A 23,127-nucleotide genomic window follows, 5' to 3' on the forward strand; every position below is an offset into this window, starting at 1 on the left:
AAGAATGTGTGTGTGTGTCTGTGATCTGAAATGTCATTGTGTGGGAGGCAAATTAGGGGTGGTAAAAGCAAAATCTAGGATATTATATACAAACTAAGAAAGGGCTCATGTGAGTCAAAGGGATTTTGTGACCGTCAAGGAAGTAAGAGGGCCTCTCTCTCAGTGTGTGTGTTTGTGTTGTGTGTGTAAACCAATTCAGGACTTTATGTGAGGCTGTGGGTTTGCAAGGCAGATCCTAGAACTGGGTGTAATTGTGAGTGTAATCCTAAAGATGAGGATGAGGCAAGTCCGGGGTTCTGAGTAGGACTGTGAGTCTGTCGTAAATTTGAGTTTTTATGTGTTAGTTGAAGATCAGGACTTGGCTGTGAGATGAATCCACCTGGGTCGGCAGGGTTTTTGTGCATGAGGGGCCCCCGAAAGCTTTGTGTTTGTGAGGCAAACTAGGGAGTCAGTGTGGGTGAGGCAGTCAAGTTCTTGAGCGTGAACATTTCTGAATGGCGAGTCAGTGTGTGAAGCGAGGCCGCCGCGCGAGCGGGCAGTGTGCGCCTGTGTGTGCGTGTGCGCGCGCGCCAAGTTTGGTTTGTGTTTGTGATGGGCACCGACGCTGCGTCAGCCCGGGAGGCCACGTTAGGGTTGGGGGTGCGTGAGGAGGTGCGGCCGGCCGGGAGGTCCCGCGAGGGAGCGGAGCGCGCAGCTACTCCGGGCCCCTGCGCCGCGCGCTAGCTGGCTGTGTGGCTCGCTGGCTCGCTGGCTCGCTGGGGACAGGCAGGAATCGGAGCAGCACTGCCGCCTCTGGCGCGAACGCTCAGGCGCCTCCTCCCGCCCCAGTCACTGTGGCTCGGCGCACGCTGCCGGCGGCTGCCCTTTCCGCCTCTGGGGAAGAAAAACCCGCGGGCCGTTTTCGCGCTTGAACCATGGCCTCGGGCCGGAGGGGCTGGGACAGCTCCCACGAAGACGATCTGCCCGTGTACCTGGCCAGGCCGGGCACCACGGACCAGGTCCCGCGGCAGAAATACGGCGGCATGTTCTGCAACGTGGAGGGCGCCTTCGAGAGCAAGACGCTGGATTTCGATGCCCTGAGCGTGGGGCAGCGGGGCGCGAAGACTCCTCGGAGCGGTCAGGGCAGCGACCGAGGCTCGGGGAGCCGGCCCGGGATCGAGGGGGACACCCCGCGCAGGGGCCAAGGCCGGGAAGAGAGCAGGGAGCCCGCGCCCGCGTCCCCCACGCCCGCCGGGGTGGAGATCCGGAGCGCCACCGGCAAAGAGGTGTTGCAGAACCTCGGCCCCAAGGACAAGGTAAGGGGACCCTGGGTCACTTCCCTGCTTGCCTTCGTTCCCTTCTCCAGCCCCGGCCGCCATGGCCCGGACACAACTTTCTGCAGCTCACTTTGCACAGGGCTGGGGGACCAGGAGGAGGAAAGGGGCATCTTCCACTGAGCGTAGCGCGACTTCCTAGCTCAGACGCTGCATTCACGCGTGTAGCCACTTGCAGCATCTTCGTGCAAGCGCGGAAAGATGCCCGGCTCCCCCTGCCTGGCGCCGCGTCCTTTACCCCTCGCCGCACCCCTGGGCCCTCCGTTCTGGGTGGGTGTGTCAGCCCGGGAAGGCTTAGTGATTTCCAGCTCTTCTCTCTGTCTGAGTAACCAACAGCACAATTGTCTGCCCCCCTCCCCCCGGCCCCGGCCCTAGATTAAATCTCAACCCGGGTCACCAGGGCAGAGGGCAAAGTGATGCTGGGAATATGGGGTCATCTCCATAGTCCCCGGATGAAAGTACAGGATGAACGGTCTCCCCTCTCACTCTTCAAACATCAGCCCTGCCCCTGAAACTTTTAGGTGTGAAGCCTCTAGACTAAACACTCGAATCTCTCTCTAGGCCTCGCTTATATCTTAGCACGGCATTTCACATCTGTGTTTGTAAAGATGTATTTGTGTACATAGCTTGGCACAAGACCGGGTATACAAGGGTCCAGCTGCCTCTGCAAGAATAGCATTATATTTTAGAAAATAGACAAGAGTATTAAGAGTGCACATTAAACTAGCATGAGATGCAAATTCCCTGCTGCTCTTAAATGTGCCAAAGCCAATTTCTTCTGTATGTGTATTTTTGAGAAACTTATGTCATACTGAACTGACTGAGGGATGGCACTGAAATCTAGCTTGCCCTGATTTATGTGTCTATTTCATAGAGAATCAGAGTTGTAGTTCACAAAATTCAAGGCCTGGCAGGGCTGCAGACTTCAGAGTTCAAACTGAAGCTTTCAGATAGGGAATAATAGCAATCAGATGCCCTCACCCTAGTCTAGGTAATAGCTTCAAAATCCATCCACATGTATTATTCTGCACTAATATGGTTAGGAATAATAACCTGAAATGGAAATGTCTGCCTCAGAGCAATTACAGTTAATGCTTATCCAGGTTTTAGTTGTTTTTCCATTAAAATGCAATGAGCTGGTGAAAGGACAACATCTTTCTCCACTGTCTGATTTTTGAAAGTTTAGACCAACCAACCAGCCAACCAACCAACCAACCAACCAACCAACCTTTAACTACTAAGACCACCAGGGAAAATAAATACTGAAGTTAGTGCTGTTCAAGGGTACCACTTGGGAAACAATGTCAGTTTCCTCTGGAATCACTCATCTAGTTTGTGATTTTCATATCATCCTTTGAGTGTGGGATTCCCCTAAGCTCTTGCTTACTAACATTTTAGGGAAAACTTCTGATATTTTGCAATTGTTTTGGTTGATAGCTAAACTAAAGAAGAGGTCTATAGAAAGGTTATTCCTGTTCTTCATGTCTGACTTGATCGGTATTGAAATGTTCCCTTCCTGACTGCAAGGGGCGGGAGTAGTGATGGAAAAGGTTGGTAACAATTGCTGTGAGTCAGTACTATTCCCTTTGCTGAAACACCCCTGATGTAAGCCAGATAATATGCTGGGTTTGCAAGATTTAAGAATGGTAACTAGAGAAAGGGAAAATATTCCTCCTTTAAACCTAGCAATTCTCCCGTTTTCTTCCCTTTTGCAAGCCCTATACTTTTGGCTACTAATTGAGAAATAATAATACAATCTAGGCACCAGCAGGATTTCTAGTGCTATATAGTTATTTGTAAGTTTGGGCTTGCCGTCTGCTTCGTCCAGGCCATGTTATTATCTCTAATTTGGTTGAATCACACTGTTAGAAAAGACCACAGAGGTTATCAAGTTCTGAATTTGTTTATTTCCTTCAGAGTAGAGATTGTATATTTGGATTTATGTGTGTGGCTAGAATGCTTGGCACATTGGAGGTGTTCAATAAATGTTTGATAAACTAAACCTCTTTAATTAGCCATCTCATTTTCCTTATAGATGGTAAAATGATCATCTGGCCTCTGTTTAAATACCACCATTGTCAGGGAGCTCACTTCCTCATGAAGAAACTTTTTGGACAACTTTACTTAAAAAAAAAATAAATTAAGCCCAAATCTACCTATCTGTAGTTTCTACAATTATTCTTAGTTCTGACCTGTGGAAATATAAAAGCAAATATGTTTCCCTATTCTGAGACATTTTAATGGTTTTTAGGTATGTGTGCCAGAAAAGGCTGGGTGATGCCACAGTAACAAACAACCCCCAACTCTCAGCAGCTTAATAAAAAACGTAACAGCATATTTCTTGCTGCTGTTGTCCAGTGTGAGTCAACAGGGAAGCTCCATTCATTATTGTGCCTAACTTGATCGAGGCTCCATCTCTACGTGTTTGTGGTGGGAATAGTATGTGACAAATTGTGTACATAATTAATTTCTTGCTGAAGTAATGAACATGATGTATGCTCATACTTCATTGCCTGAAAACCATGTCTGTACTCAGCTTCAAAGGAATTGGTGGAATACAATCTTGCCATGATCCTGTAAGACTAGGAATATTTGGCAAAAAGCTCTCATATCTCTCCCAGACCTGGAGACGAACTAATGGAGTGAAACCCGTTCCAACCTTTACTAGTTATATGACTATAAGCATGTAACTTAGCCTCTGGGTGCCTCATTTTCTCAGGTACAAAATAAGGATAATGGTGACTACTTTGCATATAAGTATTCAGTACATATTAGCTTTTACTATTGCTCTTCACTTTTCCTGCCTGTTAAATGTATGAGGGTAATTATCTGATTCTCTCTAAGTTTCTTTCTTACTCTTATTAGTCCTAGCTCTTTCAGTTTTCTCTTATATAAGCATTTTACCATTCTGATTTCCTTTTCAGGTTATATTACATATTGTGTAAATAGTTTTCTCAAAATACAGTGCCCAGAACTGAATACGTTGCTTCATATGGGATGTGTCCATGGCGAAGTGCATTATGCTACTTAATTTTTTTGGACTTGTATAGAACATATGTATCTATGACTTACTATTGTCTCCGTGGTAAACACCCTGTCATTCAAGCTCTCAGAAACTTTTCCATGTAAGCTGCTGTTAGGCCAGGATGTTCCCATTCTATGCTGGCACAATTTAATTTAAAACAAACCACTGCCCTCCCCCCCACACACACACACAAAACTTAACTAGGCCGGGCGCGGTGGCTCAAGCCTGTAATCCCAGCACTTTGGGAGGCCCAGGCGGGTGGATCACGAGGTCAAGAGATCGAGACCATCCTGGTCAACATGGTGAAACCCCATCTCTACTAAAAACTACAAAAAATTAGCTGGGCATGGTGGCACATGCCTGTAATCCCAGCTACTCAGGAGGCTGAGGCAGGAGAATTGCCTGAACCCAGGAGGCGGAGGTTGCGGTGAGCTGAGATCGCGCCATTGCACTCCAGCCTGGGTAACGTGAGTGAAACTCCGTCTCAAAAAAAAAAAAACTTAACTATAGGATTTTATTTTTCTTCCTTCTATAATATTTATCACGATCTTAGCTCATTTTTCTATTATATAATAATAATAATCTTAAACCTTAATTCTGTAATACAACACTCCTACTCCCAGCTTTATACTATTTGTTGATTTGATAGTAAGTACCACCTTTTGAACACTTTCTGTGTGCCTATACTAAATAGTTCTCAAAATGTCATTTCCTCACAGAAAATGATTATACGGATGAGAAAACTGAAACCCAGACTCTATTGTTTAGTTCCAAATCTCATAAATAATAAGTGGGGGGAGCCAGAATTTACAATCTGATTTTTCTGATTCCAGAGTCTGTGTTCTTTCCAGTTGGGGAGGCTGCTTCTTTATATTAATAGGAGCAGTCTGACCATTGTGTCAGCTCCTGACATGTCAGTATTATTCAGAGCAAGGACAGATCTTCCTGCCACACCTCTAGAACTTTTCTTCTGACTTGCCACCAGCCCATTACACAGGAAACTTTGAGACCAGTTGTTCAACCTTTGAGAACAGTTGCTGCAAAATCTTTTTTCTTCCAAGTTGATTGCAGAGGTATCAAAAGAGATTTTTAATGTCTTGGTAAAATCAAAATATGCTTTGTATCTAGCATACCTAATTATTAACTTTAATTGTAAAGAAATGAGTTTATTTAATAAATTTTAATGAAGTAAAGTAACAAATCTCATTTAGCAGAATAAAAATATAAAAATGTAGGCTGGGCGCAGAGGCTCACGCCTGTAATCTCAGCACTTTAGGAAGCCAAGGCGGTGGATGACTTGAGGTCAGGAGTTTGAGACCAGCCTAGCCAATATAGTGAAACTGCCATCTCTACTAAAAATGCATAAATTAGCTAGGCATTGTGGTGGGAGCCTATAATCCCAGCTACTCAGGAGGCTGAGGCAGGAGAATCTCTTGAATCCAGGAAGTGGAGGTTGCAGTGAGCTGACATCATGCCACTGCACTCCAGCCTGGGCAACAGAGTGAGACTTACTCTCAAAATAAGAAAAGCCTCTGAGGGCCAAATTCCAGGTTTGAGGTATCACTAGATGATTACCTACGCTAATATACATTCTAAACGTATTGATAAACACCTTCTTAAATTGTGTATTTAGAGTTTTCTCATAACAGGCATTCATGTTACTAAAATCCTCTATGGTTGGCTTACACAATTTTTGTTTAAAATTTTTGATACTAAGTGCATAGAAAAGCAATTCTAAGTGAAAAGTATGTATTTTTCATCATTTTAAAGATGCTTTTCCATGCACACAGAATTTTCCTAGTAGTAAAAATGTTACTAAGAGGAAGACAGTTATGATATATGGTCTACCAAGAGCAAATTATATCGTAAGGACTTTGTCATCCAGCAAAAACAAAGTAATGACATTATGATTACAGGGGGTTTTATTGATAACTTTCTATTAGGAGTCTTGGGTAATTTCTAGTTTCCTGCTTCCCATGTGAGCCACTTTTGTGCAAGATGTTTCCTTCATGAAGTTGGCAAGGGCTCTGGGTGCAGAGGGAACAATCTAGAAACAAATGAGATGTGGCTCTTACCTTTTTACCATTTGTGATTTGTCTTGCTTTGCCTGGTCTAAAAGTTTTTGAAACGACTCAGAGAAATTGATGTTCTCCTCTTATCCTGCACAATGGGAGACAGCTGGAAATAGAATTCTAGGCTTATAAAGGCCTCACTAGCTATCAGAATCCAAACCCTGGTGTGTAAATGAATTTTATAAGGCTTCTCTGACAAATCAAAGTTTGTATCAAAGCTAGGAAAAAGGCCTCCTGCTTACCTGGCCTTCAGGCCACACTTGAAGCTGGGAGAAGGTTTCCTTCTCCAAACTTGGAAGTGTTTGTGATCTTTCAGAACTTTGGTTTAGTTTGACAGTAGGCATTTGAGGAACATAAAAAATGTGCCTTCTAAGTAATGCTGCGATTGGCAGAGTTCCCTCAAAGTAATGGTCCCTGGAGACAGAGTTTTGCTGACAGCTCTTGTAAGTAATGTTTAAGACAGCCAGAACACTGTCTCTGATGATTTCAATCAGTGACTCTTACAGCTGATTCTCTTTGTGATTTATTTCCACTGGGCGTTATCCCAACAAGTAATGTTTCTATGAGACAGGGAGTAAAGCTTACGAGGAAGAGGAAATCTGCCTGAGGAGGATGCAGTCTATGACTGCAAACTCAGCCCTCATTTTTGGAAGGAGGCAGAAGGTCCATTTAGGTGTGTGAGCACTTTTAAAATTAAGCTTCTAGGAGAATGTAACATTAAAATATGTGTGTAATATAGAATCACACTGCATTAAAAAAAAAAAAAACAGTTCTGCTCCATCAAAGAACAATCAGCTGAGGCAAAACAAACAAAAAATCTAAGTGGATAAAGTATTAGCAGTCTCAGTTTCCAGACCTAACCTTTAACCTGCTATACAACTTGGGCAAATTACCTCCCTTCCTTCTGAGCTATAGCTTCCTTCTTTCTGAAACAAAGGGGCTTGACCAAATGGTCCCTATAGTAATTGTCGTCTTGTAAATTTCCTTGATTGTGCATCTTTAAACAAAAATTTTTTGAGCATGCTCCATATTCCTTGTGTGTGTATATGTGTATACACATTTGTGCATATATGTAAATTACTTAAGCAAATATCATACTAGTATCTTATGACTGGCTGGGCATTGTGGCTCGCACCTGTAATCCCAGCACTTTTGGAGCTGAGGCAGAAGGATTGCTTGAGCCCAGGAGTTTGAGACCAGACTGGGCAACATAGCGAGACCTGGTCTCTAAAAATAATTTAAAAATTAACTAGGCATGGTGGTGCACAACTGTGGTCCCAGCTACCCAGGAGGCTGAGATAGAAGGTTTGCTTGAGCCCAAAAAGTCAAGGCTGCAGTCAGCCATGACTAGAAGAGGTGACAAAGTGAGACCCTGTCTTAAAAAAAAAATCTTACGATCATCATAAAATGTAAATTTAAAAATCTAAACTAAAAAAGAAGAGATATAAAAAATCCAAATATACATTATGATTTTTTCCTTTATCCCAGTGGCTTGTCTTGTACAACCAATTGGGTGATTGCTTGGAAGTCTATGATCTCTAGACTAAATACATAATAGTCGGTGGTTGTAACAGTATACAGGTATTGATCAACTTACCACCTGTGCAACTTACGACTATTTGACTTTACGACCACAATCGTTAGCCACGACTGCTCCACGTCTGGCAGCGCAAACGTTGCCCACCTGGGCATACGACAGCGCGGACCAGCTTCTGGCAGCACTACCATCTCCGCGTGCACCATTTCAACTGTACATATATCCTACTCATCTTACGACCAAATCATGTTGCGACCGGTCCGTGGTCCCGAACGTGGTCGTAAGCCGAGCACTAGCTGTAGTCATTAATAAGTCCATTGCCAGAGTTCTTCAGTGATAGATTTATTGAACAATTTTTGAGAGCCAGTTCAAAACTGTTGAAGGCGTGTGATGAGGCTAAAGACCAGGTGCTGGTTAGTGCACAGTACTCTTTACAAATATGCAGGTGGAGGTGGGCCAATAGCTTGCGGCTAACAAGGGAGTCCCCACGTCACCCTTTTCCCACTGATTTTTGTCTTTACTCATTTTTTCAAAAAGTGTTATTATTTTAATAATTTTTTTTTGAGACAGAGTCTCACTCTGTCACCCAGACTGGAGGGCAGTGGCACAATCTTTGCTCACTGCAACCTCTGCTTCCTGGGCTTGAGTAATTCTCCTGCCTCAGCCTCCCAAGTAGCTTGGGTTGCAAGTGTGCACCACCACGCCTGGCTAATTTTTGTATTTTTAGTGGAGACTGGGTTTTGCTGTGTTGGTCAGGCTGGTCTTGAACTTCTGACTTCAGGTGATCCACCCACCTCAGCCTCCCAGAGTGTCGGGATTACAGGTTTAAGGCACCACGTCTGGCCTCAAAAAGCATTATTAAGCCCCAGCTATGTAGGTGCACAATCAAAAACAAATGTTGGAAAAATGAAGCTGTACCAAAGAGATCAGCAGTAGGAAAACAAAACATCATTTTCTCATAATCTTCTGGAGAAAGCTTAACCTAACAGTGTATTTTCTTCCCGTGTGTGTGTGTGTGTGTGTGTGTGTGTGTGTGTATGAGACATGCATTTTTTTTCCAAAAGTGAAAAGATGCAGTATTTCTGTGTTTAATTTTTTTTTTTTATCATTTAGTATGGTCTGAAGGTTTGTGTCCCCCCAAATTCCTAGGTTGAAATTTTAAGCCCCCAAGATGATGATATTGATTTGATCATGAGAGTGGAGCCCTCATGAATGGGTTGGTGCCCTTATGAAAGTGGCCCTAGAGAATTGCTTTTCTCCTTGTGCCACATGAGAACACAGCTAGAAGGTGCTGCCTGAGTCAGAAAGAGGGCCTTCACCAGACACTGAATCTGCCTTGATCTTGGACCTCTCAGTGTCCAGAACGGTAAGAAATACATTTATTATTTATAAGCCACCCAGTTTATGGTATTTTGTTATAGCAGACTAAGCAGACTAAGATATCATCTTTTTAAAAAAGCAAATAAGCTTGAATTTTTAGAGCAGTTTTGGAATCACAATCAAGTTCAGTGGAAAGAGAGTACTTCCTTTTACCCATCTCCACAAACAGACAACCTCCTTCACTGACAACACTCCACATGGGAGTTGTAGATTTTTACAACCGATGAGCCTATATTGATACACCATTGGCTGGGTGCGGTGACTCATGCCTGTAATCCCAGCACTTTGGGAGGCCAAGGCCGGTGGCTCACCTGAGGTCAGGAGTTTGAGACCAGCCTGGCTAACATGGCAAAACCTCATCTCTACTAAAATGCAAATATTAGCCAGGCATGACGGTGAGCCCCTGTAATTTCCATTACTGGGGAGGCTGAGGTGGGACTTTGAACCTGGGAGGCAAAGGTTGCAGTGAGCCCAGATCGTGACACTGTACTCTAGTTTGGGCAACAGAGCGAGACTCTGTCTTCAAAAAAAAGACACATCATTATCACCCCAAAACAATAGTTTACATTAAGGTTCACTCTGGTGTTGCATTATAACGGGCTTGGACAAACGTACAATAACAGGTGTCTACCATTGTAATATCTTATAGGAATTAGTTTCAGTGCCCTAAAAATCCTCTGTGCTCTCTCTATTCATCATTCTCTTCTGCTCCCAGCTCCTGGCAACCACTGATCTTTTTACTGCCTCCATACTTTTGTCTTTTCCAAAATGTCATATAGTGGGAATCATACAGTATGTTGCCTTTTCAGATTGGCTTTCACTTAGTAGTATGCACATACATTTTCCCCACGTCTCTACATGGCTTGATAGCTCATTTCTTTTTTGTGCTGAATATTTGAATGCATAGCAGTTTATTCACTTATTTACTGAAGGATATAATGGTTGCTTCCAGGTTTTGTTGGTTATGAATAATGCTACTATAAACATTCATATGCACATACATTTAGTGTAAACATAAGTTTTCAGTGTATTTAGGTAAATACCAAAGAGCACTGGCTGGAATGCATGGTGAGAGTACATTTAGTTTTCTGCCAAACCATCTTCCAAAGTGGCACTACGAATCTGTATTCTTACCAGCAATGAATGAGCATTCTTTATGCTCCACATCTTCACCAGCATTTGGTGTTGTCAGTGTTCTGGATTTTGGCCATTCTACTAGGTGTATAGTGGTAGCTCATTGTTGTTTTAATTTGCAATTTTTCAATGATATGATATGGAACATCTTTTTCTTATGTTTAGTTGCAATCTGTGTCTGTTAAGCTCTTTGGCTCATTTTATAATCGGGTTGTTTGCTTTCTTATCATTGAGTTTTAAGAGTTCTGCATGTATTCAGATAATAGTTGTTTACCAGATATGTATATTGCAAATATTTTCTCCAAGTCTGTGGATTATCTTGTCATTCTTTTGACTATATGTTTTGCAGAGCATACATTTTTAGTTTTTTTTGTTTTGTTTTGTTTTTCGACAGAGTTTCGCTCTTGTTACCCAGGCTGGAGTGCAATGGCTCGATCTCAGCTCACTGCAACTTCCGCCTCCTGGGTTCAAGCAATTCTCCTGCCTCAGCCTCCCGAGTAGCTGGGACTACAGGCATGCGCCACCATGCCCAGCTAATTTTTGTATTTTTAGTAGAGACGGGGTTTCACCATGTTGACCAGGATGGTCTCGATCTCTTGACCTCGTGATCCACCCGCCTTGGCCTCCCAAAGTGCTGGGATTATAGGCATGAGCCACCGCTCCCGGCCTACATTTTTAGTTTTAACATAGTCCAGCTCACCAATTATTTATTTCATGGATTGTGCTACTGATGTTGTAGCTAAAATATCATCGCCATACCCAAGGTCATCTATGTTATTTCCTAGGGGTTTTATAGTTTTGCATCTTACATTTAGGTTTTGATCCATTTGGAGTTATTTTTTGTGAATGGCATAGATCTGTGTTATGATGTTATTTTGCACATGTTGCACATGGATGTCCAGCTGTTTTAATACTATTTGTTGGAAATATTATCTTTTCTCCATTATATTACCTTTGCTCCTTCGTAAAAATCAGTTGATTACTTTTATGTAGGTCTACTTATGTGCTATTTTGTTTTAATAATTTGTGATTCCTTTATCAAGATTGCACTGTCTTTATTGAGGTGTCTTTCTTGTAAGTCTTAAAGTTGGGTATTGTCAGTCCTCTAACTTTGTTCTTTTCCTTCAATATTTGCTGTTCTGGGTCTTTTGCCTTTTCATATGAAGTTTAGAATCAGTTTGTTGATATCAACAAAGTGACATGCTAGAATCTTGATTGGAACAGTGTTGAATCTAAAGATCAAGTTGGGAAGAACTGATATCTTGACAGGATTGAGTCTTCCTGTCCATGAGCAAGGAATATACTCCCTTTATTTAGTTCTTCTTTGACGTCTTTCATCAAAGTTTTTTAGCTTTACCCATATGGATCTTGCCCATTTTTTAAAGATTTATATCCAAGTTGCACATGTGTCTTTAGATTTATACCTCTGTTGCACATGTTTTTCTAGATTTATACCTAAGTTAGATCATTTCCAGAGTGCTAATGTAAATGGCTATATGTTTTAATTTCAAATTTAACTTGTTCAGTGCTAGTATATAGGAAAGCAATTGACTTTTGTGTATTAACTTTATATCCTGCAGCCTTAGTATAATCACTTACTAGTTCTTGAGGGCTTTTTTGGGTCAATTCTTTTGGATTTTCTACATAGATGATCATGTCATCTGCAAAGAAATACAGTTTGTTTCTTCCCTCCAAGTCTTTATAACATTTATTTCCTTTTTGTGTCTAATTGCGTTAGCTAGGACTTCCAGAAAAATGTTGAAATGCAGTGGTGCAGCATATACAAAAATTACCTCAAGATGGATTAAAGCCTTAAATGTAAAACCCAAAACTATGAAAACCTCAGACAACCTAAACGATACCATTTAGATTGCAGGCATGGGCAAAGATTTCATAATGAAGACACCAAAAGCAATTGTAACAAAAGCAAAACTTGATAAATGGAATCTAATTAAACTAAAGAGCTTCTGCACAGCAAGGTAAACTATCAGAGGAAACAGACAGCCTACAGAATGGGAAACAAAGGTCTAATATCCAGCATCTATAAGGAACTTAAACAAATGTACAAGAAAAAAACAAACAACACCATTAAAAAGTAGGCAAAAGACATGTGTTCATGTCTGTTACACTTTCCAAAGAAGACATACATGCAGCCAACACTCATATGATAAAAACTCAACATCACTGGTCATTAGAGAAATGCAAATCAAAACCACAATGAAATACTATCTCACACCAGTCAGAATGGCTATTTTTAAAAAGTCAAAAAATAACAGACATTGGTGAGGCAGTGGAGAAAAAGGAATGCTTATACACTGTTGGTGGGAGGGTAAATTAGTTCAGCTATTGTGGAAGACAGTGTGGCAATTCCTCAGAGACGTAAAGACAGAAATAGCATTGGATCCAGCAATCTTGCTACTGGGTATACACCCAAAGGAATATACATCATTCTGTTATAAAGATGCATGCATGTGTATGTTCACTGCAGCACTATTCACAATAGCAATGACATGGAATTAACCTAAATGCCCTTCACTGATAGACTGGATAAAGAAAATGTAGTACATATACACCATGGAATACTATGCTGCCATAAAAAGAATGAGATTATGTCCTTTGCAGGGACAGGGGTAGAGCTGGAGGCCATTATCCTTAGCAAACTCATGCAGGAACAGAAAATGAAATACCACATATTCTCACTTATAAGTGGGAGCTAAATGATGAGAGCACAGGGGCATATAGAGGGAAACAACACACACTGGGGCCTGTTAGAGGGTGGAGGGTGGGAGGAGGGAGAGGACAGGAAAAAATAACTAATAAGTACTAGGCTTAGTGGTAAAATAATCTGTGCAAAAAACCCCCATGACGCAGGTCTACTTATGTTACCTATGTAACAGACCTGCACTTGTATCCCTGAACTTAAAGTGAAAGTTAAAACAAAAAAACTGAAAGGAAGGAAGGAAGGATGGAAGGAAGGAAGGGAGGGAGAGAGAGAGGGAGGGGGGGACGGAGGGAGGGAAAGTTGTGGTAAAAAATTGTGTCCTTGCCCTGTTTCTAATCTTAGTGGGAAAGCTTTGAGTTTCTCACCATTAAGTATGATGTTAGCTATAGGTTTTTTTTGAATGTGTTCTCTATCAAGCTGAGGAAGTTCCCCAATCTTCCTAGTTTGCAAAGTATTTTTTAAATCATGAATGGCTATTGGATTTTGCCAAATGTTTTTTCTGTATCTATTGATATGACCATGTGAGTTTTCTTCTTTAGCCTGTTGCTGTGATGGATTATATTATAAGATTAACAAAATTTGGAGTAACAGTCAGTACAGAAAATCAATAAAACCAAAGGTGGCTCTTTGAAAAGATCAGTAAAATAGACATGTCTCTAGTCAGGCTAACAAAGAAAAAAAGGGAAAAGATGAAAATTACTAATATCAGAAATGAAACAGGGACATCACTACAGATCTTGTGGATGTTAAAAGAATACTAAGGGAGGCCAGGCGCGGTGGCTTAAGCCTGTAATCCCAGCACTTTGGGAGGCCGAGGTGGGTGGGTCACGAGGTCGAGAGATCGAGACCATCCTGGTCAACACGGTGAAACCCCGTCTCTACTAAAAAATACAAAAAATTAGCTGGGCATGGTGGTGCGTGCCTGTAATCCCAGGTACTCAGGAGGCTGAGGCAGGAGAATTGCCTGAACCCAGGAGGTGGAGGTTGCGGTGAACCGAGATAGCGCCATTGCACTCCAGCCTGGGTAACAAGAGCGAAACTCTGTCTCAAAAAAAAAAAAAAAAAAAAGAATACTAAAGGAATATTACGAACAACTGTATACCCACAAATTTGGTAAACTAGATGAAAAGAACCAATTCCTTGAAAGGCATAATTTGCCAAAACTCACATGAGAAGAAACAGAAAATCTGAATAGGTAAGCCTGTATCTATTAAGGAAACTGAATCAGTAATTACTTTCTAAAACAAAAAAACCCCACCAGGCTTAGATGGATTTCCTGGTGATTTCTACCAAATATTTAAGGAGGAAATTATGCCAATTTTGTACAATCTCTTTCAGAGATAGAGGGAGAAGAAACACTTCCCAACCCCTTCTTTGAGACCAGCGTTACTGTCACACCAAAATCTAACACAGACACCACAAAAAAAGCAAACTACAGACCAATATCTCTAATAAACAAAGATGCAAAAATCCTCAACAAAATATTTGAAAATTGAATTCAACAATGTATGCAGAAAGTTAAACACCATAGCCACAAGGGTTTATCTCAGCTATTTCTCCTTGCAGTTCTTTTAGGTTTTTGCTTCATGTATTTTAATCCTCTGTTGTTTGGCATATAGACATTGGGGATTGCTATGCCTTCTGTGAAAACTGATTACCCGCTTATCATTCTGTAATGTCCATCTTTATTTCTGTCAACTTTGCTTGCTCTGAGGTATATTCTGGCTGAAACTAATGTTATTCGCACTTTCTTTTGATTAGTATTAGCATGTATATCTTTCACCATCCCCTTTCTTTTAATCTCTCTGTGTCTTTATATTTGAAGGGAGTTTTTGGTAGTTAACATAGAGTTGAACCTTGCTTCTTGATCCATTCTGACAATCTCTGTCTTTTAACTGGTATATTTGGATCATTGACATGTAGGGTGATTATTATTATAGACAGATAGCTACCATATTTGTTAATGCATTCTATTTGTTGTCCTTGTTATTTGTTCCTATTTTTGTCTTTTATAATTTTTCTGTATGATTCCATTTTCTCTTTTTTCTTAGCATATCAATTATACTTTTTTCAACTTTTTAAATGGTGAACCTACAGTTTGCAACATATATTTACAAAGAATCCAAATCAACTTTCAAATAGTATAGCACTATTTGCTATACTTCATGAGTAGTGTAAGTACTTTATAATGATAAAATATTCCTAATTCTTTTCTCCTATCTTGTATCATTACTTTCATTTATTTGAGTTATACAGAAGCAGATATATCTACATAAGCATACATAATAGAATACATTATTGCTATTGTTACTTTGAATACACTGTTGTCTGTTAGATACATTAAGAATAAGAAAAATAAAGTTTTTATATTACCTTCACTTATTTATTCTCTGATGGTCTTCTTTTCTTTATGTAGACCTAAGTTTCTGACCTATATCATTTTCCTTTTCTCTGAAGAACTTCTTTTTACATTTCTTGTAAGTCTGCTCTACTGGAAACAAATTCCCTCAATTTATATTTGTATAAGAAAGTCTTTGTATCTTCTTCACTTCTGAAGGATGATCTCACAAAATTATAGGTTGGTGTTTTCTATTTCTCTCAATATTTAAAATATATGTATCCACTCTTTTCTTGTTTCTGAGGAGAAGTTGGATAAAATTTTCATGTTCGCTTTGCTATAGGTAAGGTATTTTCCCCCCTCTGACTTCTTTTAGATTTTTAAAAATCTTTGATTTTCTGAAATTTGAATATATGTCTAGGGGTGTGTGTGTGTGTTTGTGTGTGTATGTGTGTGTTTTATTTTTTATTTTTATTTTTTTACATTTATCTTGCTTGCTATTCTCTCAGCTTCCTCAGAGGATCTGTGGTTTAGTGCCTGACTTTAATTTTGGGGAAATTGTTAGTCATTATTGCTTCAAATACTGTTTTTGTTCCTTTCTCTGTGTCTTTTCCTTTCAGTATTTTCATTATGCATTTTACATCTTTGGTAATTGTCTCACAGTTCTTGGATATTCTGTTTTGGTCTTTTGTTAGTCTTTTTTTTCTCCCTGTGTTTCAGTTTTGGAAATTTCTATTGTCATATCCTCAAGCTCAGGCATTCTTTTCTCAGCTCTGCCTAATCTACTAATGAGGCTACAAAAGGATTCTTGATTAATGTTGCAGTGTTTTTTTTTTTTCATTAAAAATTTTTTTTTAATCTCTAGGATTTCTTTTAGTTTTTTTTTTTTTTTTTTTTTTTTTTTTTAGAATTTCTGTCTTCTTACCTTAGTTATGTTCTTCCATGTTGTCTATTTTTTTCCACTAAAGCTCTTAGGATATTAATCATAGTGTTTCTAAATGTCTTGTTTTGATCATTCCAACATTCCTGCCATATCTGACTCTGGTTTTGATGCTTGTTTTAGTCTCTTCACACCGTGTTTTCCGCCTTTTAGTATACCTTGTAATTTTTTGTTGAGAGGTGGATATATGTACTGAGTAAAACTCTAGTTAACAGGCCATTAGTAATGTAGTGGTAAGGTGTAGGGGAAGAGAAAGCGTTTTACAGTCCTATGACTAGTTCTAAGTCTTTTGGTGAGCCTGTGCCCTAGGACTATAAACGTTTCAAGTCCTTCTCCGTATTGTGCTGGCCTACTTACATGAGAAACGATGGCAGGAAGGTGCAGGAGTTGTGTATTTTCCTTCCCCTACTGAAGGCTGAGCTCCCTGGAGATGGATATTACTTTGTTCTCCAGGTAGGTTAGGCTCTGACAAAAACTCTAGCAGCTTAGGCTCTAATAAAGTGGTTTCTCCGGCTAGGCACAGTGGCTCACGCATGTAATCCCAGCACTTTGGGAGGCTGAGGTGGATGGATCACCGGAGGTCAGGAGTTCTTACCAGCCTGGCCAACATGGTGAAACCCCACCCCCCCCAAAAAAAAAAATTAGGCGGGCATGGTGGCCGGGGGGCTCCTGTAATCGCAGCTACTCGGGAGGCTGAGACTGGAGAATCCCTTGAAGCGGGGTGGGGGGTGGCGCGCGGAGGTTACAGTGAGCCAAGATCGCGCCACTGCCCTCCAGCCTGGGCAACAAAGAGCGAAACTCCGTCTCAAAAAAATTAAGATAATAAAAAAAATCAATTAAAAAAAAAAGCTTCTTTTTCTCTGAAAAAAGTTTCAGAGAGCATATCTTGTTCCTATGAACAGCATGCTCTAGTGTATTTCCAAATGTTTCCTCTCTTTTCTCCTCCCGCTAACAGAAGCAGGAGGGAATTTTTCTCCAGTATTCACTATGAGGTCCAGGCAGAGTTGTTGAAGGTAAAATTCACATGCTCCCGCCGCCCCACCCTGCTGCTGCCGTGACTGCATCTAAAGCTTTTAAGTCTCTGAGTTGTTCCTATCTAGCATCCAGCAATTAACCAATTACAGTTACTTTTCCTATCCCAGGCTGCTTCCTGTGGAAGTTTTTGTTTATGCGTCTCTGTGTGGGTATATGTCATTCTCTGTATCTGTCTGTCTACCTCTTTTGGGGGAAGTGGTTTGCTCTGTCACCTCACTTCTCTGCCAGATCTAAGAAGAGCTGTTGATTTTTTAGTTTGTTTAGCGTTTTGCTTGTTATCAGGCTGCAGTGATGACTTCTAAGCTTCTTAACATGCCGGATCAGAAGCTATAATAAATGGATATTAAGTAAGAAGGAAAAAAAAACAATGAATGATGATTTTTTCACAAAATTGATAGGGAGAGAGGACTATATCCAGAGATACAATTTTGTCTTATATACCACCCAGGGAGTGTCAGGAAGCCAGACTGTCATAGTGCACTAAGGGAACTTTTTAGTGAGATTCCAGGGTGGGAAGTGGGGAGTTCAAACTGAGCGTGAGGGGTTTGAAATGAAGGCAGTGTATCTGGCAATGCATGCTGTCAGCTAAAAGTTTTCAAATGAAGGACGAGATAGCTCTCAATGATCTAGAATAGGAGTCTGTAAACTTTTTCTATATAGAATAAGATAGGAAATATTTTAGATTTGTGAACAATAAGGTACCTGTTCAGATTATTCAACTCTGTAGTGTAAAAGCAGCCATAGACAACATGTAAATGAATGGTTGTGGCTGTGTGCCAATAAAACTTTCTTTTCTTTTCTTTTTTTTTTGAGACGGAGTTTCGCTCTTGTTACCCAGGCTGGAGTGCAATGGCGCGATCTCGGCTTACTGCAACCTCCGCCTCCTGGGTTCAGGCAATTCTCCTGCCTCAGCCTCTTGAGTAGCTGGGATTACAGGCACGCACCACCATGCCCAGCTAATTTTTTGTATTTTTAGTAGAGACGGGGTTTCACCATGTAGACCAGGATGGTCTCGATCTCTTGACCTTGTGATCCACCCACCTCGGCCTCCCAAAGTGCTGGGAATAAAACTTTATTTAAAAATAGCAGGTGGTGGGATGGATTTGGCTCACGGACAATAGTTTGCCAACTCCTGGTCTTGAATAAAATAAAAGTGGCCCAGGTGTCTGTGTGTTTGTATGTGTGCAAGGGTAAGTAGCAGAGTCATAGCAACTTTTCAATATAAAAAGATTCCAAAATTTGAGGTAGATATGGTGACTAAGCAAGACAATCTGAAAGGCTCAGAAATACTTGTTCCCTTTTCAGGATGCCTGAACTTGGAGGAGGAAATTTAAACTAAATACATATCTGACTTTGAAGAGGAGAACAATGCAAGATATTTAGAGAATGCAAATTTATAAAATGGAGGCAAGGCTTGTTAAAAACAAAGACAGGAGAAAGGGGGAGGTTGAAGAGGATAACCTGGAAATGACAGCGGGAAAGAAACAAATACAGGAAATCCGAGTGATTAGGAAGAAGGGGGTCAATCTTAAAATAAAGCTTTACTGGAGTGCAGAGAAAAGGAGAGGTGGCAAGGTAGCAAACAGCCTGAAGCTACACAGAGGAGAGGTAATGGTGGGAAAGAAGGCCTCTGGGGAATTAACAGCATGTGGCATTGTTAAGCAAAGGGGGAGAATGCTAAACTCACTTCCCCTTAAAACATGTCAACAGACTCAGGAGAGCTTGGGGATTGAAATAATGACTAGCCCAATAAAAATATGATCAAAAATATGCAGTAAAAGGATACAATTGGGAGAGTGAGTTGATTACCCCTTGAAAGATGTGTGTTCACCATTCAGGAAATCTGACTTAGAGGTCAGGAATTTAGCCAAGGCTAGGTCCACTTGAAGTATTCAGTGAGAATCAATGGCTGTCCATTCACTCTTTCACTCATGTATTCTTTCATCCATTCACTGGCCCAACAGATGTTTATTGAATGTCCACCATGAGCCTCTTTAGGGCCAATACAGTCAGAGATCTGTCAGGTACTTGAAGGGATCATGTTGAAAAAGTGATGGCAGCTACCGAAATGAGTGCTCAGAAGGTCACTGACTGGCCCCTTTCAGGCCAGGGGAAGGGCCTGAATCAATATTCATGAAAGGAATCAATATTCATGAAAGATTTCTCCATCACAAGGCAGATTCATCCAGCTAGACTATAGACAGACACTCTGAGCTAAAAGCAATTTCAAGATTATTTTGTCGTATCATTTTTATTTTACAAATATGAAAATGGAGGTCTTGAGCAGTGATAAGGATGAAAAATAAAAATTACTGAGCATTTATTATATGCCAGGCACTGTTTTTTAAAAAATTGTAGTAAAATACTCAAAACAGAAACTTACCTTTTTAACCATTTTAAGTACAATTCAGAAGTATAAAGTACCTTTACAATATTGTATTATCATCACAACCATGTAGTTCTAGAAGTTTCTCATCATACCATAACTTTAGCCATTGGCATTCACTAATCTGCTTTCTTTCTCTATACGTTTACCTACTCTGGATATTTCATATAAATGAAATTATACTGTATGTAGCCTTGTGTGTTTGTCTTCTTTCACTTAGTGTAGTTTTCGAGGTGCATCCATGTTGTAACATGTGTCAGTAGTTCTTTCGTTTTTATGACTGCATAATATTCCATTGTATGTATATATCAGATTGTGTTTATCTTCTCATCAGCTGATGGGCATTTGGTTGTTTCCATTTTTTTGGTTATTGTGAATAGTGCTGTGCCAGGCACTTTTTAAAGCACTTTACATTAATTAATTCTGTTCACAAAAATCCTTGGAGGGAGGTACTATAATTACATCATTTTTACAGATGAGAAAGGAGAAATTAGATCTTTTGCCCAAGTTACAGTTAAGGGGAATTAGGAGGTGGAGCTGAGACTCAGATTTCTTATTTCCCAGCCCAGTGCTGTTTCCACCCTACCCTCCTGCTCAGCTCTGTAAGGGCAGGGACTGCCGTTTACTCCCCACCACAGACACTTGTGCCCAGCATATTTGATGTAAATTAGTTGAATTAAATTTCTCCACTGAATAATACATAGGAAACAAGGAAGAGACTAGAGATTATTTATAAGAATTCACCAGTAAAAAATAACATTAAACGACTAAAATAGTAATAGAATATTGTAAATAAATAATGTCATATTCATATGATGGAAAGTACTGTAGAGCCATTAAAAATGATGCTGTGGGAGAGTATCACTGTGAGGAACTACCTCTGGTTTATTTAGTCCCTTAGCCCTTTGAAGGAAGACATGATCAGCTCTTTGGCTTGCAAAACTGAGATTTCGAGCGATTAAGTAACCTGCATGAAATGAAACAGCTCACAAAGCAAGAATTTTGTCTAAATCTCCAAACTCACTCTCTCAGCCACAATCCAAAAATTAAATGGAAATTTTACAAAAATCTTAGCAGTGGTAAGAGGAATAATGTGTAACTTGTGTTTTCTTCTGTTCCTTCAACTGCATTTTCTCCATTTTCTACGATGCTGCAGGTTGTTTTTCCAATCAAATAAAGGCAGTACAATTTAACTTACAAAAAAGAGATCTTGCCTAAATCAACCTCCAAACATAGTTGAAAAATGAGACTAAATCTCCTATGGTCTATAGGAAAATAGACAAATATAAAAAGTATGGCCCACAGCAAAAATAAGGAATGATGCTGATGAGAAACTCTAAACGGATGTGTTTTGTGGTTACTGCATTATCATCACAACCTTTGGGAACTATTAATGGATGCTGACTACTCCTTGTCTCTAAATAAGCATTTCTGTTTCCCAATTCCTTGCTGAGTTCTTCTGTTGATGTTAGAGAGCAGTTAACAAACCACACCAAATCATATGAGGTTGCAGCCTGGTCCTGTGTGACATGGTGGAGATTTGAAGCATTCAGTTATCTGAGTTATATACCTCGATATTTTAACCCCGATTCAAAATTCTACTTTGCTCTGATATCCGAATATTACCAGTGAGCACTAAGCAGGGCCTGATTCTGTCTACACTGTGTAGCTTGCACAAAGAGTTTGAGAAATAACCCTTCTTTATATTCCTAATGCAAGAACAATATTAGTTTGTTATTGTTTGTTACTGTTGATAGGAAAAACTCCATGAAAACCAGTCATTGTCTCTAAGGACTTAGGTTGTTGATATTTAATTCCAAATTTCCCCTTTCAATTCCTGTCTCCTCATTCAATCAGCAGTGATGTGGCTCCACAATAGCGGTAATATTGTCATAATTTCCATAGAAACCATCTGTAAAGCTGCAAACACAGGATTACACCCTCCCTGCAGGCTGAGGCAGGAAGGCCAGATGGGCTATGAAGGGGAAAAGCCCTCAACGAGACATAAATCATTTGGTGAAGGGGAGGAGGATGGGGGAGAAAAATTGTGTTTGGTGCAATCTTTGCAATAGGAAGAAATTCCCCAATGAAGTGGCCAGCAGCGTGGGCTCTCTTCCAAGGCTAGTGTCTGGAACTGGTTACTTGCTGGGAACCTGGTGCTAATGAGGCCAGAGACAAAGATTTTTTCCTGTGCGGGCTACTGATTTCACAGGTCATTGGCCACAGACACACAGACAGACAGACAGACATAAGATCCTGGTCAACTCTTGTGCATACAAAGAGATGGAAAGTAACGTGTAATGCTCGCTCCTCTATGCCAGGCTGGACTTTTCACATGTGTAGCTCATTGGACCTTCACGGTATCCCTGGGAGGAAGATATTATTCCCATTTTACAGATGAGATAATTGAGTTATTCTTATTTTACAGATGAGATAACAGAGCTATGCTAACTCCCTCTTGTTCAGATATCATCTTTATCTTAAGTTTTCTGAGACCTTTCTCCAGGTGAGGAACGCCTATGTGCTTCAGAATGCACCTCTATTTAATACTCATTATTCTGTATATTATAAATACTTGTTAACCTCTTTCCCCCTCACCTGAGATTCTTTGAAAGCAATGTCCTTACCGCTAGCACAGGGTTAACTCATAGTAAATGCTCAATACCTACTTTTGAATGAATAAATGAGAAAGTCTCAGTAACTCATTCAAAGTCTGTCTTTTCCGCAGTTGTATAACTGGGAGTTAGCACAGTACCTGGCATATACAGACTCTTAATAAACATTGGAATGAAATAGGGAATGAATGGACATCAGTTGGCTGATTACACAGTTTATCAGGTAGTCACACCAAGCTTTTCTGATTTCAGACGCAGTGTTACATTAGCTGGGAGGAGGTCATTGTCACATCTGGCCAGGCAGTTCAAAGCACCTGGCTTCCTGTTAGTGTCTTGGTACTGTTTGCTTTTAAAAGTACTTCTTATTATATAACAGCTCTAACTAAAAACCATTCTCTAAAAGCTCAGAGAGTGAGGGTGAGATGTGGATCTGTTATTCACCATGTAAATTTGATTAAATCCCTTTTCCTTTCTGGGCCTTAATTTCTCCATTGTTGAAATAATTATAGTTGAGTTAAATGTGAGATTTTTCTAAGAGCACCCCAATATGGTTTTTTTTGTGTCCCCACCCAGATCTCATCTTGAATTGTAATCCCCATGTGTCAAGGGAGAGACCTCGTGGGAGATGAT

The 23,127-nt window shown here is 40.5% G+C and overlaps 1 protein-coding gene across 1 annotated transcript in view; it reads left to right on the forward strand.

The window, feature by feature from the left end:
• The first annotated feature begins 509 nt into the window (after positions 1 to 509).
• Positions 510 to 23,127, forward strand: part of DPYSL3 (dihydropyrimidinase like 3) — a 118,927-nt gene continuing 96,309 nt past the window's right edge. Inside the window, exon 1 of the mRNA XM_032250309.1 lies at positions 510 to 1,295. Within this exon, the coding sequence (XP_032106200.1) occupies positions 915 to 1,295 (381 nt within the window). The 5' untranslated portion in view covers positions 510 to 914. The remainder of the gene's footprint in view (positions 1,296 to 23,127) is intronic.

Source organism: Sapajus apella, unplaced genomic scaffold, assembly GCF_009761245.1.
Source record: "Sapajus apella isolate SASKATOON/1434 unplaced genomic scaffold, GSC_monkey_1.0 scaffold71, whole genome shotgun sequence".
NCBI lineage: Eukaryota > Metazoa > Chordata > Mammalia > Primates > Cebidae > Sapajus > Sapajus apella.